Source organism: Artemia sp. Qi Xiang Cuo, chromosome 4 (assembly GCF_049724085.1).
Source record: "Artemia sp. Qi Xiang Cuo chromosome 4, ASM4972408v1, whole genome shotgun sequence".
NCBI lineage: Eukaryota > Metazoa > Arthropoda > Branchiopoda > Anostraca > Artemiidae > Artemia > Artemia sp. Qi Xiang Cuo.
The window spans coordinates 27,725,235-27,741,777 of record NC_142797.1 but is presented as its reverse complement, the minus strand read 5'-3'; the positions used below and the strand labels follow the sequence as shown (position 1 = coordinate 27,741,777).

The following is a 16,543-nucleotide window of genomic DNA, read 5'->3' as shown; positions in this document are numbered from 1 at the left end:
CTTCGTGCCCAATGCCCAATCGTCCCCAGAAAATCTGGGGCTTCGTGAAATCCTCCCCCCTGAGCATCTCTCTTCACGCCAAAGGCTCCCGCGACATGTAGCTCAACCGGTACCAAAAATTCAGCCGGTACCAGCACGGCATATGCGGTACGCAAGTAGTTTTGTTCCCTCGTTCGTCAAGATTTTGAATTTTGCACCCACTCGTCAATCATTGTATATTTTTATTTTCTTTAATTCATTATTCATTTTATTCGCTTGACTCTGTTTAGTTTGAATCTGTGATATTTCGAGTCAATGTGTATTTTTGCATGACGATTTTCATATGTTTTATATGTTTAGTGTCTTATTATGACAAAAATTGCCACTAATCGGCATGTCTGTCTTTATAGCGTTTGAAAATATAATCGTTATTTATTATTTATTTATAAATTATATTTTTAAATAAATAATAAGTAAATTATAAACAACCTAACCACGAGACTCGTGATATCTTCTACGGACATTCCTCAAGTGAAATTTTCGTTGAATTTCTTCAGAAGCCTCGGCATTTTTTTTGGGGGGGGGGAGGGGGGCAACAAATATGGAAAAATTAAAAAAAAGGCGAACAGCAAACGAAGGCAGTCGTATGAATAATTGTAGGAATATTCATTTCTTAGGGAGAGGGGCACGGACATGAAGGCTTTCGCCCAACTTATATGTGTGAACATATCTATGGTCAACTTATATGTGTGAACATATCTATGTTCAACTTACATGTGTGAACATACAAGGTGCGTTACCAATAAGACAGTATACATCCAAGAATGGAATATAATTCTAATAATGTATATCCGCAGCTGAAACTAATGTTGTTGGCCTATCCCTGATATCCAAAGTTATCTTAAGTCAGTATTGGAGATGAGGAATCGGTCTTCTTTTTCATTTTAACCAATTTTATGCTGTGTTCTATTCTTATCTTCCTTTGATTCTAAACGATTATATCTATGTTGTATTGTAGGAGATGACGAAAATTGCATTGTCAGGGTAAAAGCGGTTTGATAAACTTTCCATGTATTCCTTTTTGTAAGTTAATTGAAAATATAGTCGGTGCATTTTATGAAACGTAGAGTAGCTTCAAAATAAAAGCTGTGTTATTTTCTGTTATAAAGGTGATACATGAGTGGAAAAACTACATCGGTCTCTTTGAAACAAGAATTTTTAAAATATACAACCCTGACAGGTACCCATGAACTTCTTTCGGGAGGGAGAGGGGGGATCTGAAAAAGCTTCCAAAAATAGGTAGATTGGATTGAATTATGTTGCATACTTTTTGAGAAAGTGGTAAAAATAATGCCTTCAAGACAAAATGAAAGATTTCAGAGAGTTCCCCCCAAAGAATGGGGAAAGAGTTCTCCCTTCTGCATACGAGTCAGGCCGGATCTGAAGCATATTAAGGTTTTAAAAAAAACAGACTTTTGATGGTCATTTTACACATAAATAGAGTGTGAGCAAGGTTATATCCAGGGTGGGGGGTTAGAGATTTTGAACATCCCCCCCCCTGAAATGTTTGTCTGACGTGTAAAAACGTAACGAAAATGAATATAAACAAACTTTCCAGAGTTCTCCCTTCTGTATACGTGCCTGGCCGGATCTGTAAAAAAAAAAAAAAAAAAAAAAAAAAAAAAAAAAAAAAAAAAAAAAACTGTCACTTTACACATAAATAGAGTGTGAGTATAGTTGGTTTTGAAAAATCAACAGTCTCTCTTCAGTCTTCGGGTTTTCCATATATATTGCAGTTTCCAAGCAACTTCTCTCTGCAGTTGTTGCAGTAGGAATTTGTCACTTTGACATTTTTTAAGCATAGTATTTTGATAAGGAGCTTATATTACATGATGAAAAATATTATAGTTTAATATGTTATTATTTTGTTCTTTACCCGCTCAAACGGCTCTTCTAGACAAGGTACATAACCTTATGGCTACTGCTTAACCCCTCTGTAATTCTTTTAAGCCCCGCCTTAATTGGTGCCAAGGCTTACTTTGATTGGCAAAAAATATAAAAGCGATGAACAAATAAACGATCAAATGGGGATAAATTCATTTATTAGACATGAAAACAGATACAAACGTCTGGATCTTTCGACCACATATACAACGATCATCATCAGCAGAAATACTGAAGCATTAAAATTTATACAGAACAAATAATAATTGCGTTCATCCGAAGTTTTGAGTTGTAAATTTTCTTCTTCAATATTGCCTAAATACGTATAAGTTGAATTTCTAATTAAGGTGGCACAAACTTCTTAGTCTTCTAATTGTAAAATGAATGTTTTTGAATTTATAGTTATATACTTGATTGGTCACATCTTCCCGTATATACAGGGTGGGCGGAAAGTAACTCCCTATTTTGATTAATAAAACAATGTACATTATATTTATTTATTCTCAAAAAAATTAATCATACAAGGTAGGCATAAATGGTAAGTTATCTCTAAAATTCAATATATGCCCCAGATCTTTCCACCAGCTGCTGCAAACGTTCAGGAATGGCATCCACTGACTTTCTCAGAAACTCCGCTGGGATGGTGGACATGACTCCCTTAATTCGATCCTCCAGTTCTTCGAGTGTCTTTGGTTTGGAGCGGTAGACTTCTTCCTTTACCTAACCCCAAAGAAAAAAGTCACAGGGTGTCAAATCCAGGCACCGTGATGACCATTTATGGGTACCATAACATCCCAACCAACGCCCCGGACATCGAGGATCCAGCCGTTCGCGGACAAGAAGAGCAAAGTATTGTGGGTTGCCATCTAGCATAAATATCAACTCGTCGATGTTCTCCCATGTGCTGACAACTGGCCAGACTCTATCACGCAACATATCATGGTATCGTTCAGCATTCATGGTGTTGCGCAGAAGAAATGGGCCCACAACCTGATCTGAGGTGATACCACACCACACCGTTACTTTGGGTTGATTTTGCTGTTTTTCAACTGTCATCATAGGATCCTCTCATGCCCAGTAGTGGCAGTTGTGACGTTTGACAAAGCCTCCGACGTGAAACACAGTCTCATCAGTCCAGAGGACGTTGCAGAAGAGATGGGGCCACTCTTCATGCCAAGCCAGCATGATTTCTCCGAACTCCATGCGAATGTCACAGTCCTCATCCGAGAGTGATTGGCAGTAGTGCGGCTTCCACGCACGCCAGTTCAACTCTTTCTTGAGCACAGTTCGCACTGTGTAGCGGGTGAGTCCTCTTTCCCGAGCTGCCTGGCGATTTGACTTTCCTGGACTACGCTGGAACATTGCTTGGACTGCGTGCACTGTCTCCTGGGTCGTGGATGTCGAAGGGCGTCCACTTCTGCGAACATCTACCACAGATCCTGTGGTCATGAGCTTCGCGTGACAGTTTCTTATTGTTTTTGATCCACTTGGGCACGTGGTCCATGAATAATCCGCCACCATCGTTGAACTCGTACGACAGATTGCCAAACTTCATATCGTGACTCCAGCTGGGCACGCTCCTGAAGTGTTAACTGCTTAGCCATGTTACAGTTTTATCTGAAATCAAAAACAAAACTATCAATAGAATTGTACCATTTGAGAGAATTAATCATAAAAATATGACAAAGCAGTGACAAATTATATACAATTTATAAGTAATTTAAAATAGGGAGTTACTTTCCGCCCACCCTGTACAACGTATTTTCGACATAATACCTTAAATTAGGCATTTTTTTCCAAAGACCACACTGCCTTTCTATGACGAACAAATAAATGGATTTAAACGTTTATTTACTCGTCATAGAAAGGCAGTGCGGTCTAGGGAAAGAATCCCTAATTTAAGGTATTATGTCGAAAATAAGTAATAAGGATGCTTTATTTTTTGTCAATATCATAAATAAGATAAATAGCGTTAATGCCGCTATAGTAGAACACCGCTTTATTTTTTTATTGGTCTTAGTTTTTTCGTTATTTTGACAATGTGCAGGTATTTGTTGTTCTCCCATTTTGTAAAAACAAATTTGCTTATATTTTTTAAAACAAGGAGTCGTGGTGTTTTATTTTTTGTCCCAAATTTTAAATCTAAATAAATGTCTCCCTCTTTATGCTAGAAAAGCTAAAAATCATAATTACTACGGTTCTAAGTAAAAACAAGAATTAAATTGTAATATTTTTTGAGAAGACAGTACAAAGGCATAAGCGCGAACAAACTTCCAACAAACTCGACTTTAAACTCGACAATTGTGAGCGGGAGACAATCTCAAACCATTAAAAGAATAAAGTGTCCTAAATAGAGTATTATGTGAGGACGGTACACTCTTATGTGAGTACCGGAGAAGGAATATTTGCACCCGTCCATCAAATAGAAGTTTTAAGTCTTCTCCTCCCCCCTTAACCAAAAAAAACTTTCCCTAAAGGAGACCCGAGACGATCAATCATTTTGATCAAAAGCTTCCGTCAGTCGATTGACTCAATCATGATTGACTGTCTAGGAACCTGTTTGATGCTTGAGTCAAGCGTTGACGGTGATTGATAGAAAGTTTGAATGACTCAAGTGGTTGACGAGATCGATTGACTGTCTAGGCTGGTTTTGTTCGAGCATTGCGTCAGTCACGCACCAATAACTATGGAACTACATGGAAGGCACATCGCTTCCCCAAAACTCGGAAAGCACAAAAATGCGGAACTCGAGTTTATCTGTTAATTAATAGAATTATACTGGGATCACCCTCAGTTATTGAAGGTTAAAAGCAAGGACTATTATAACCGAACAAAGAAAAGTGCGACATTTGACAGAATATTGCGGAGAGTAAAGACATTGAAACTGGATTATACAGTTTCCGAACTAAACAAAGAAAATTAATGTTTTAAGAAACTAAACTTGAAATTAGCTTTGGTCGAAATTGAACTGGTTGATTGAAGGTTGATTGCAGTACACTTCAATCGTTTGACGGAACTGCTTGATCAAGTGGCTTGACCGTCTATGGCCTCCTTAAAATTCCCAGCTTGATCATTCAGTCTTAAGACAAAGCAGGACATACTTACCCAACCGCTTATAAAATTTGCTGCCGTTTAATGAAACCTAATACCGGTGTGAAATCTATAATGAGAAATACTAACTTTCCTTCAGGCTTCAAGCTTAAAAAAGTATATTCTCTCAGGAGGCTCAAACCTATTGATGCTTCAAGTCCCATTGTTGTCTCTTTAGAGGTGGCTCAGGTACCCACTGTATAAAATCAAATGATTGTTCTTAGATTAGTTATTGGCTGAGAGTTACGGACACTTACTAGTTTATCAGAGGCAACGCTGTAGCATTGCCTATAGTAAAGGCCATACGGCTGCAATGTTTTATTATTATTATTTTTTTCCCAGAGGCACTTCATACGAAAGGGGTCGTCATAGAAACTTCAAAGAGGGCTCATTCGATTAGAAATCAAGAGTTCTAATGCCCTTTTCAATAGTCGAAAATGATTGGAGGGCAACTAACCCCCCCCCCCACGCCCATCATTCCCCCAAACACATCCAACCAAAATTTTGAGATAGCCATTTTGTTCAGATTGAAAAGTTGATTTCCCAGCGTGGGGGGGGCAACTAGCCCCCCCCCACGCCCATAATTTCCCCGAACACATCCAATCAAAATTTTAGATAGCTATTTTGTTCAGCGTAGTTGATTTCCAAATAGAAAATGTATTTTGAGGAGGACACACACCCACAACCCTCAGGGCAAGAGTTTTAAGTTATGCCATGGGGACATATAAGGTTTTTATACAAGGAGTTGTCATATAAAATAAAAAAAATACTCATTCGATTGGAAATTAAAAGTGATAGTGCCCTTTTTCAGAGTCGAATGTGTTTGGTGGGCAACTAGCCCCCCCCCCCCACGCCCATCATATCCCCAAACACATCCAATCAAAATTTTGAGATAGCTATTTTGCTCAGCGTAGTTGATTTCCAGATAAAAAATATGTTTTGAGGAGGATACTCCCCCTCAACCCTCGGGGCAAGGGTTTTAAGTTATGCCCTGGGGGTATATAAGATTTTTATGGAAGGTATTGTCATAAAAACTTAAAAAAAGACTAATACGATTGGAAATTCAAAAGGCTAGCGCCCTTTTTAATTTTTGAAAATGATTGGAGGAACATTAGCCCCCCCCCCCCATGCTTATCATTTCCCAAAGACGCCAACTCAAACGTTTTACATAGCCATTTTGTTCAGTGTAGTTTATTTACAGATAGAAAATAGGTTTTTTAGGAGGACACTCCCCCACAACCCTCAGGGCAAGAGTTTTAAGTTATGCCCTGGGGGCATATAAGGTTTTTATAGAAGGCGCTGTCGTAGAAACTTCAAAACAGGCTCATTCGATTGGAAATTCAAAGGGCTAGTGACCTTTTTAATAGTCAAAAGTGATTGGAGGGCAACTAGCCCCCCTCCACGCCCATCATTTCCCCAAACACATCCAATCAAAATTTTGAGATAGCCATTTTGTTCAGCGTAGTTGATTTTCAGATAAAAAATATGTTTTTGAGGAAGACAATCCCCCACAACCCTCAGGGCAAGGGTTTTAAGCTATGCCCTAGGGGCATATAAGGTTTTTATAGAAGGCGTTGTCGTAGAAACTTCAAAAAAGGCTCATTCGATTAGAAATTCAAAGGTCATTTGTTTTATTATTAAGCATACTTACCCGTTGTACATTTTGAATTAAGATCTGATATTAGATTTCTTATTTTTACGTGTTCTGACTGGAATGCCCAACATGTGCATTCGGATTTTACGTTTATACTATTTAACCGAAAAATAAAAAATGAAAAAATGCGGAAAATGATAAAAAAAAGAATACGATGATGTAGAAAAGAAATAAATGTTATGTTTTTTTTTACAGAATTTACATTCAGAATTAATTGATGTAGAAGTAGAGTAGAGCTTTACAGCCACCCCCACCCCTTCCTTTGAACTAATTCTGTATATGCCTGAAAATCAATGGGAGTTAGAATGTTTTGGTATTAACAAACACCTAGCAGGCATCTACCCACCTCCCTAACAAGAGAATCAAAAGAACAAACAAAATCATATATAGCCTATACCGTGTGTCTTAACCTTTCTTGATTTCGCAGAGTTCACATATAAGTAAAACCAATAAATTGGATCCAAACTGGATATAAGATAAGATTTTGTCATTGAAACGCTCTTTATTTCTTATTTTAAACGAAATTATTCAATAAACACTGACAATTACTTCACTGTTTTTATATTCAAGTTATAGTCAAATACGCAAAAAGATAGTCAAAATAAATAAATAAGAATCAAAAATAAGAATCTAAAAAAATAAATCGAAAAGAGTAAACTATCTTTATTTACTTATAAGTAACAGAGGTCTTTAAACTCCCCCTCCCCCAGAAGTTTCTCCCAACCGTCGGAACATTTCCCCAGGAAAATTGCCCATGGTAAAATCTCCCAATTTTCCTTTCACAAAACAGCCTAAACCAGAAATACTCGCGAGAATCAAGAGGTATTAAATAGCACCCCCCCCCACCCCGCTTGTTGAATTAATTATGTTCATACCTGAAGGCCCAATGAGAGTTAGAATGTTTTGGTATTGACACGCACCTATTACGCATCTGCTCTCCTCCCTAACAAGGAAAGAAACAAGAGTGTAAGGCAGTGGCGGATCCAGGGGAGGGGTGAAGGGGTGGCCCCCCTAACGTTGTCTAAAGTAATGTAATTTACCTAATTAACGCAAAAGTGCGTTAATTAAACTTGCTCCTAACGCAAGTTTATTGGATCAACCTATTTTGCCCCCCCCCCCTAAAAAAATTTCTGGATCCGCTCCTGGTGTAAGGGCACTATAACTTTTAATTTGTAATTCAATAAACCCCGTTCCAAAGTTTATGCGACCACCTCTTCCACATAAAGTGCCCCTGGAAAAATAAATAAGTATTAATTCATTGAACCATTATGGCTCTTTACTTAGGTAACGCTATAGCGTTGCTTCTGACCTAAAAAGTTGAGTAGAAATTTCAGCTTCCATTTTTATGAATATCCGAAATTATCTGAGAGGAATATGCTTGGGGGAGCATATTCCACGGCTGGGTAGTTTCTGCTGCGGGAATTTAACGCGGGGGAATTATCAGCAGGAAAAGAAAATGTTCTTGGAGGGGGGAGGAATTTCCCAGGGGGTGAGTTTTCCAAATACGAATTATTCAGTGAGGGGACTAAACCCATTCGATAATATTTTAAATTTTACATCTGAAAGTAACGGGAATAAAGAATCAACGGAAATGTCAGAGATAGCACTTCAGGTTCCTTTAGACGATTTTATTCGTGTCTTTTGAAAAAAGGCATTTTCAAAAGACAGATTATTTTCATTTGTAATTCTTTCTCTGTGGCTGTTCAATTATGCGTGTAAGGGGGAGACTTCCCCCCACCACTTTTTATGCTAAGCTTTCAGTTTTTATCTCAAGGCTTAAAAATGAACACAATGCAATAAAAGTATAACTGAAAATAACATATATAGAATAATATATGCACATAACACGGAACAATTAATCAAAATTGCATATTATGAGTTGAGGCTCATCCAAATCATGGGCCAGGGGCTCACCATTCCACATTCTATGAAAGCAATCCTGCAATAACTAAAAATATAAAGTATTTTTGAGTATTTTAACGTCTTCCAAAACTCAAACGGTCAAACATTTTACAGCCCAAAGAGTCTCTCTAATCTCCTAAATCGGGAACGGAGAAGATAAGTGAAGTTCCGCCTCGTATTGGATGAGTCTCCAACCTCACCCTCCCCCTCTCCTACTGTCTACGCTAAAGATTTCTTCTTTATGCCAACTACGCTGTCCCCACTCCAAAGACTTTAATAAGGTAAAGTTTCGTATGGGAAAAACACATAGTAAATCTATTATAAAATACTAAAAATTACAGTCATACTTAAAATAAGGTTAAAATACATACTTAGTGATAAATGCTAAATTATTGTTGCACAAAAAATCCGAAAAATGGTCTAATCAAAGAGATACTGTTCTTTCTGTATCAACAAATGGAATGATACAGAATGAATTTGATCCATTCATTGTTGCGTGAAAAAATCAGGTTTGATTTTTCAGAGGCATGTAATTAAGCTGTCTGTAGGAAATGCCATAAGGCTTCAATGTTTTATTATTATTAATTAAAAAAAAAACCTAACATAAATATAAGTTTTCTAAGAAGAGTAAAGAGCCATATTCAGCTCAGACCAGCAGAAATGAATTCCTATTATATTTAAAACTCAAAAAGACCATAAATTACTTTTAAAGAATAAACCAAACCCTGAATAAACAGAAATTAAAATTAACTATCTTACAAGCATAAAGATAACCGGTGCAAACATAAATAAATGAATAAATCTTATGTAGCTTCAATATTTTTTATTATTTTCCCCCCAGAGCTGCTTTATATCCAAGGGTTAAAAATACCATTTTGTTAAAGATAGTTGAAAGGTTAAGTAACAAAACTCTGGTGTCGACAAAACCCCCCAGGGCCTGGGTGCAGGAAGGGACTCTCGTATAAACTTCAGAAAGGGCTCATTTGATTGGAAATTGGAAGTTCTAGTCCAGCTGTTAGGAGTCAAAATTGATCGAGAGGCAAATAACCCCCCCCACGCCCTTTTTCCCCACCCCTTCCTTTGAACTAATTCTGTTTATACCTGAAGGCACAATGAAAGTTAAAGAATGTTTTGGTATTAACACACACCTATTAGGAATCTGCTCTCCTCCCTAACAAGGAAAGAAACAGAGAGTGTAAGGCAGTGGCGGATCCAGTTGAGGGGTGAGGGGGTGCCCCCCCCCTAACGTAGTCTAAAGTAATGTAATTTACTCAATTAATGCAAGATTGTGTTAATTAAACTTACTATTTTTTCAATCCATTCATTGTTGTCAATCGCTGTCCACAAGTTATGCAAGCTGTATATTGTTCGTACGAGTATATAAGGTTTTTATCAAAGAGGTAATCGTATGGACTTTGAAAAAAGCCTCATTTGATTTCAATTGAAAGTTCTAGATCCGTTTTTTAAAGTCAAGAATAATCGGACAGTAAGCAATCCCCCCCCCCCTTGCCATAAAAACTTGAAACTTTTTGCAATCAAAAACGAACAAAATGTAATTAAAAAAGCTTTCCGAAAAATAAGTTTTTCAAAGAAAATTAAAGACCATTTTAAACTTAAGCTCAGGAGATACAAATACCTGTTAAAATTCAAACTCAAAACGTCCAGAAATTACTATTAAAGAATAAATGAAACACAAAACGAACAGAAATTAAATAAACAATCCCAGCAAAAAATACACAACAGGTACTAATATAAATGAATAAATAAATCTCAAAGCAAGTAATGTTTAGAATAGACAGAAAAATCAAGCTCAAAACGAAGAAGAATATTTGCCATTAAAGCATAAATCAAACTTAAAACGAACATAAATTACATAAACAATCAATGGAAACATACATACAATATATATTAATGTAAATGAATAAATAAATCTTAAAACAAGTGAAACTTAAATTGAATATGCAAATCAAGTTTGAATCGAATAAAAATAACTACAAACATGACTTTGGGTATCACCTCACCGCAGAAGTCTAAAACCTACTGCGTCATTGGCGCTTTACTGAAAACGAATTATATTACAAATGGTTTCTTTTGTACTTAATATTGAAGATAAATATTAAAATTACAGTAAAATTTTTGAACTGATGAGCTTTCAGCAATTAATATGATTATACATAAAACATTCAGTTTAATTTATTAGTTCTTTCCAAGATTGGTCAAGACAAATATAGTTTCACTACAAACAAAATTTGGATACTTCTTTAACTGTAAAAACCTAAAGCCTTCTGCGTCATTGGCGCTTCACTGAAAACGATTATTCTTTAACGATTATATTACAAATTTATCCTTTCCCAGTTCTCACAACACTGAAAATTAAAATAAAAATTACAGTGAAAAAAAAAATCTTGAACCGATGAGTCTTTCAGCAATTAATATCATTGTATATCTAATATTCAATTTGATTGTGTTTATACTTTCCAAGACTGTTCAAGACCCATATAGTTTTCAGTAAGGCGCCAATGACGCAGTAGGTTTTAGGCTTCTGCAGTGAGGCGATGCCCAAACTCTTGTTTGTAGTTATTTTTATTCAATTCAAACTTGATTTGTATATTCAATTTAAGTTTCGCTTGTTTTAAGATTTATTTATTCATTTAAATTAATATATATTGTATGTTTGTTCGCAATGATTGTTTATTTAATTTCTGTTCGTTTTAAGTTTCATCTATACTTCAATAGCAAACTATTTTTTTTTTCGTTTTCAGCTTGATTTTCATATTTAATCTAAGGATTACTCGCTTTAAGATCTATTTATTCATTTATATTATTACTTGTTTTATGTTTTTGCTATGATTGTTTATTTAATTTCTGTTCGTTTTGGGTTTGATTTATTCTTTAATAGTAGTTTCTGGTCATTTTGAGTTTGAATTTTAACAGGTATTTGTATCTCCTGAACTTAAGTTTAAAATGCCCTTTACCTTTCTTTGAAAAAATTTTTTTCCGGAGTTTTTTTAAATTAATATTATATAAAATGTAAATATAATAACATGCCACAGTATTGATTTTTTATTTCACAATCAAAATAATTGAACATAATTTCACGTTTTAGGTTGAAGAACAAATGAAACAGATAAAATCACTGGATCATAAGCCCCATCTAGTTTCATCGACATGGATTGAAGCTAGCTCCGAACTCCGCAAACCAGCCAATGAAAAAAATTTCCTCTTCTATGAAGAGGAGGAACCAGTAGCTAAATCAAAGTCTGTTTCCATGCCACCTCCTCATTTCAATGTTGAAAGCATATTACAGCATTATGTTACAGGTATTTCACAGTTCTTCTTTTTGTATCTCAGCGAAAAGTTAGATGGTGATTTAGAAAAAATGCTCAAAAACATGATTTTAATTTAGTTTGGAGTGTTTTAATGACGAAGGAAAAAGGAATTTAAATAAAGTTACAGCCAATGTTCAAATAGGTTCCATCACTATCCATTATATATGCTAATTTTTATATGTGTTTATATCTTATACTACTTGTTTATTTTAAAGCCAATGCGTTTATCGGACGACAGGCATTAAAACGAAACATTAGCGCCTTTTTTTATGAGGGTAAGAGAAAAAAAACCTTTGTTTGCCCCCTTCCTCCAAACACTAAATTCCAAGCCCCCCCCCCTATAAAAAATTTTTTACTGAATGTTTCAGCTTGATCCCCCGGTCTTGAAATAAAACCAGGTATGCCAGGTATGCCTGCTGCCTAACCAGATACCGAACAACGCATAACATTTTCCATCTCTTAAGGAAATTAATTAAAAAAAACTTTTTCCACAAAATAAGTTTTTCACAGAAAAGTGAAGAACTCCATTAAACAAAAAATTAGCAAAAATAAAATCAAATAATCTACTAAGCTCGAAACTACCACAAATCAGCATCGATAAATAAATGAAACCCAAAACGAACAGAAATTACAATAAATAACCGAATCAAACTCAAAACGAGCAGAAATTAACATAAGTTGGGCTCAAAACTCCTATGCCTTCCCAAGGCCAGAACAAAATTTGCACTTTCTGAAAAATGTTTTTAGTTTTATAACTTTTTCAGTAAAGTGCAAATTTTGTTCTTGCTTTGGGAAGGCATAGGAGTTTTGAGCCCAATTTATGTTAATTTCTGCTCGTTTTGAGTTTGACTTGGTTATTTATTGTAAATTCTGTTCGTTTTGGGTTTCATTTATTTATCGATGCTGATTTGTGGTAGTTTCGAGCTTAGTAGATTATTTGATTTTATTTTTGCTAATTTTTTGTTTAATGGAGTTCTTCACTTTTCTGTGAAAAACTTATTTTGTGGAAAAAAATTTTTTTAATTAATTTCTGTTCGTTTTATATTGACATAGTCTTTGCAGGGAAAAAGAAAATAACACTTTAAATCTTTTCGTTTTTTAAGACATTATAGTTTGGCCTTCTATTTGTATGCTGGAGAAAAGTTTTCAGCAATTTTTAACAACATACACCCTTTTAAAAATCTGGACACAAATATTATTGTTTAACCCAGTTTCATACCTCCTCTAGTTGACCTGAAATGGAAAACTTGATACCATTCGCAAACAAATATGTTTTATAAGAGCAGAAGTAGCCTCGAATGTTTGAACATAATACCCTCAGTCGTTCTTGGGATACTGCTGAGATCCCTTATTGGGAATTAGCATTATCACAGTGCAATTTGATTTATTCTTAAGGCTAAATTTAGTTTTTAAACATAATGGGCAAATGGGAGGGTGGGAGTGGAAGGGGGATTAGTTGCCCTTCAATCACTTTCGACTATTAAAAAGGGCATCAGCCCTTTCTATTTTCAATCGAAAGAGCCCCTTTCGAAGTTCCCACGACAACTCCTTCGATACCAAGTGCCCTGTTCTGAACAACAACAATAACAAAAAATATTACTAATCACTTTCGACTATTAAAAAGGGCACTATCCCTTTGAATTTCAAATCGAATAAGCCCTTTTATTAAGTTTCTACGACAAAGCCTTCTATAAAACCTTATATGCCCCCAGGGCATAACTTGAAACACCTGCCCTGAGGGTTGTGGGGGAGTGTCCTCCTCAAAAACATATTTTCTATCTGTAAATCAACTACGGTGAACAAAATGGCCATCTAAAATTTTGATTGGATGTGTATGGGGGAATGATGGGCGTGGGGGAGGGGCTAGTTCCCCTCCAATCACTTTCGACTATTAAGAAGGGACCTAGCCCTTTCAATTTCCATACGAATATGCCTGTTTTGAAGTTTCTACGACAACGCCTTCTTTTAAAAACCTTATATGCCCCCAGGGCATTGCTTAAAGCCCTTGCCCTGAGGGTTATGGGGGAGTGTCCTCCTAAAAAACATATTTTCTATCTGGAAATCAACTACGTTGAACAAAATGGCTATCTCAAAATTTTGATTGGATGCGTCTGGGGGAATGATGGGCGTTGGGAGGGGCCAGTTGCCCTCCAATCACTTTCGACTTTTAAAAAGGGCACTAGCCCTTTGAATTTCCAATCGAATGAGCCTGTTTTGAAGTTTCTACGACAACGCCTTCTATAAAAACATAATATGACCCCAGGGCATAACTTAAAACCTTTGCTCTGAGGGTTGCGGGGGAGTGTCCTCCTCAAAAACATATTTTCTATCTGGAAATCAACTAGCCAACGCTGAACAAAATGGTTATCTCTAAGTTTTGATTGGATGTGTTTTGGGGATTGATGGGCGTGGGCTAGGTGCCCTCCAATCACTTTCGACAATTAAAATGGGCACTAGCCCTTTAAATTCCCGATCAATTGAGCCTGTTTTGAAGTTTTTACCACAATACCTTCTATAACAACCTTATATGCCCTTAGGGCATAACTTAAAACCTTTGCCCGAGAGTTGTGGGGGAGTGTCCTCCTCAAAAACATATTTTCTACCTGGAAATCAATTACCCTGAACAAAATAGCTATCCCAAAAATTTGATTGGATGTGTTTGGGAGAATGTTGGGGGGGGGGGGGTTGTTGCCCTCCAATCACTTTCGACTATTAAAAAGGGCTCTAGCCCTTTGAATTTCCAATCAAATGATCCTGTTTTGAAGTTTCTACGAAAACAGCTTCTATAAAAACCTTATATGCCCCCAGGGCATAACTTAAAACCCTCGCCCTGAGGGTTGTGGGGGAGTGTCCTCCTAAAAAACCCTTTTTTATCTGGAAATCAACTACGCTGAACAAAATGGCTATCTCACAATTTTGATTGGATGTGTTTAGGAGAATGATGGGCGGGGGGGGGGGGTTGTTGCCCTCCAATCACTTTCGACTATTAAAAAAGGCTCTAGCCCTTTGAATTTCCAATCAAATGATCCTGTTTTGAAGTTTCTACGAAAACAGCTTCTATAAAAACCTTAAATGCCCCCAGGGCATAACTTAAAACCCTTGCCCAGAGGGTTGTGGGGGAATAGCCTCCTCAAAAACACATATTCTATCTGTAAATCAACTTCGTTGAACAAACTGGATATCTCAAAATGGAGAGTGGATGTGCTTGGGGAAAGATGGGCGTTGGGGGGAGGGGCTAGGTGCCCTCCAGTCCCTTTCGACTTTTAAAAATGGCACGAACCCTTTGTATTTCCAATCGAATGAGCCTGTTTTGAAGTTTCTACGACAACGCCTTCTATAAAAAAAAACCTTATGTGCCCCCAGGGCATAACTTAAAACCCTTGTCCCAAGGGTTGTGGGGGAGTGCCCTCCTAAAAAAGATATTTTCTATCTGGAAATCAGCGACGCTGACAAAATGCCTATCTCAAAATTTTGATTGGATGTGTTTGGGGGAATGATGGGCGTGTGGGGGGGGGGGGGTAGTTGCTCTCTCCTGAGTTCTTACGACCATCCGTCTATACAAAGTGGTCGGAAGAAAAGAAAAATTAGGGACCCCACGTCGTTCTTTGCTAAAGCGTCCCAAAATAAGAGTGCTTTGACCTAATGGCTGTATGCAGTATCTATAATTGTATATACTCCCTCGCCTTTAGGGTTCAGGAAAAACACAATAAAGTAGACAATCTGTGGGCATCGAAACCAACTGACTCTAATTGTGGAAATACTGCGGAGTAACCGTCACCCGTTATATGTAAAAATGTGTTGTTGTTTTTTGTTATTTTTTTATTAGTGATTGGCTGGGTGTTATAAACGCTTTCCAATTACTTAAAGTAATTTTTATTTGGATGCTGTACAGAGTATTTCACATAATGCAATCTATATCTTTCTTTCAAATCCCCTCCCTGCTAAATTCCTAAAAAAAAAAAACCTAGAGGATTTAGTGTTGTTTGCGCCTTTGAGTAAAAAAAAGTATGTTTTCAACAGTTTTCTTCTTCCCTATTATAAGATTAAAAAAAATGAATGCTGCTCAAAGTTTTTCAGGAACATTTGTTGAAAGCATAGTAGAGCATGATATTACATAGAAATCACCGGTCTTATTTTGGTATTTTATTATCGGGCTATATCGAGTTTTTCAGAGTTCAGGGAGTTCAGAGTTTTATTCACTAATAAATACATTTTGGAGTCACAATACTCTTATCCCCCTCGAAAGACTCCATGGCCAGGGATACAAGGGCGATGAAAAAAAATAGAAATGTAAGCAATACCAAAAAAAAAAAGAAGAAAAAAGATCAAAGGCAAAACAACATATAAGATTAAAGAGACCAAACACGAGGCCTGGGAGTTAAATCGCAGAGAAGACAACCGTATAACGTTAAATAAACACTCTGGGGATATAAACTCCACGGAACAACAAATAATAAATAAATAACGATTCTGTTCGATTCTTAACTAAATGGTCCTTACAGATCCTTTTAGAAGTTCCAAACAACTGGCATCACTGTACTGAAGAAGGTGGGGAATTACAAAACATTTTATCAAGCAATGAGACAGTATTCATTTATTTATAGTGTATAATGTTATATTTGCAGAGAAAAGTAATATAAGTATA

At 36.4% G+C, this 16,543-nt stretch overlaps 1 protein-coding gene across 1 annotated transcript in view; it reads left to right on the top strand.

Annotated features, from left to right (window-relative positions):
• mus101 (mutagen-sensitive 101) overlaps positions 1-16,543 on the top strand; it is a 224,216-nt gene that overhangs the window by 86,731 nt on the left and 120,942 nt on the right. The window contains exon 9 of the mRNA XM_089087479.1: positions 11,676-11,889. Coding sequence (XP_088943605.1) covers positions 11,676-11,889 — 214 coding nt within the window. The remainder of the gene's footprint in view (positions 1-11,675; positions 11,890-16,543) is intronic.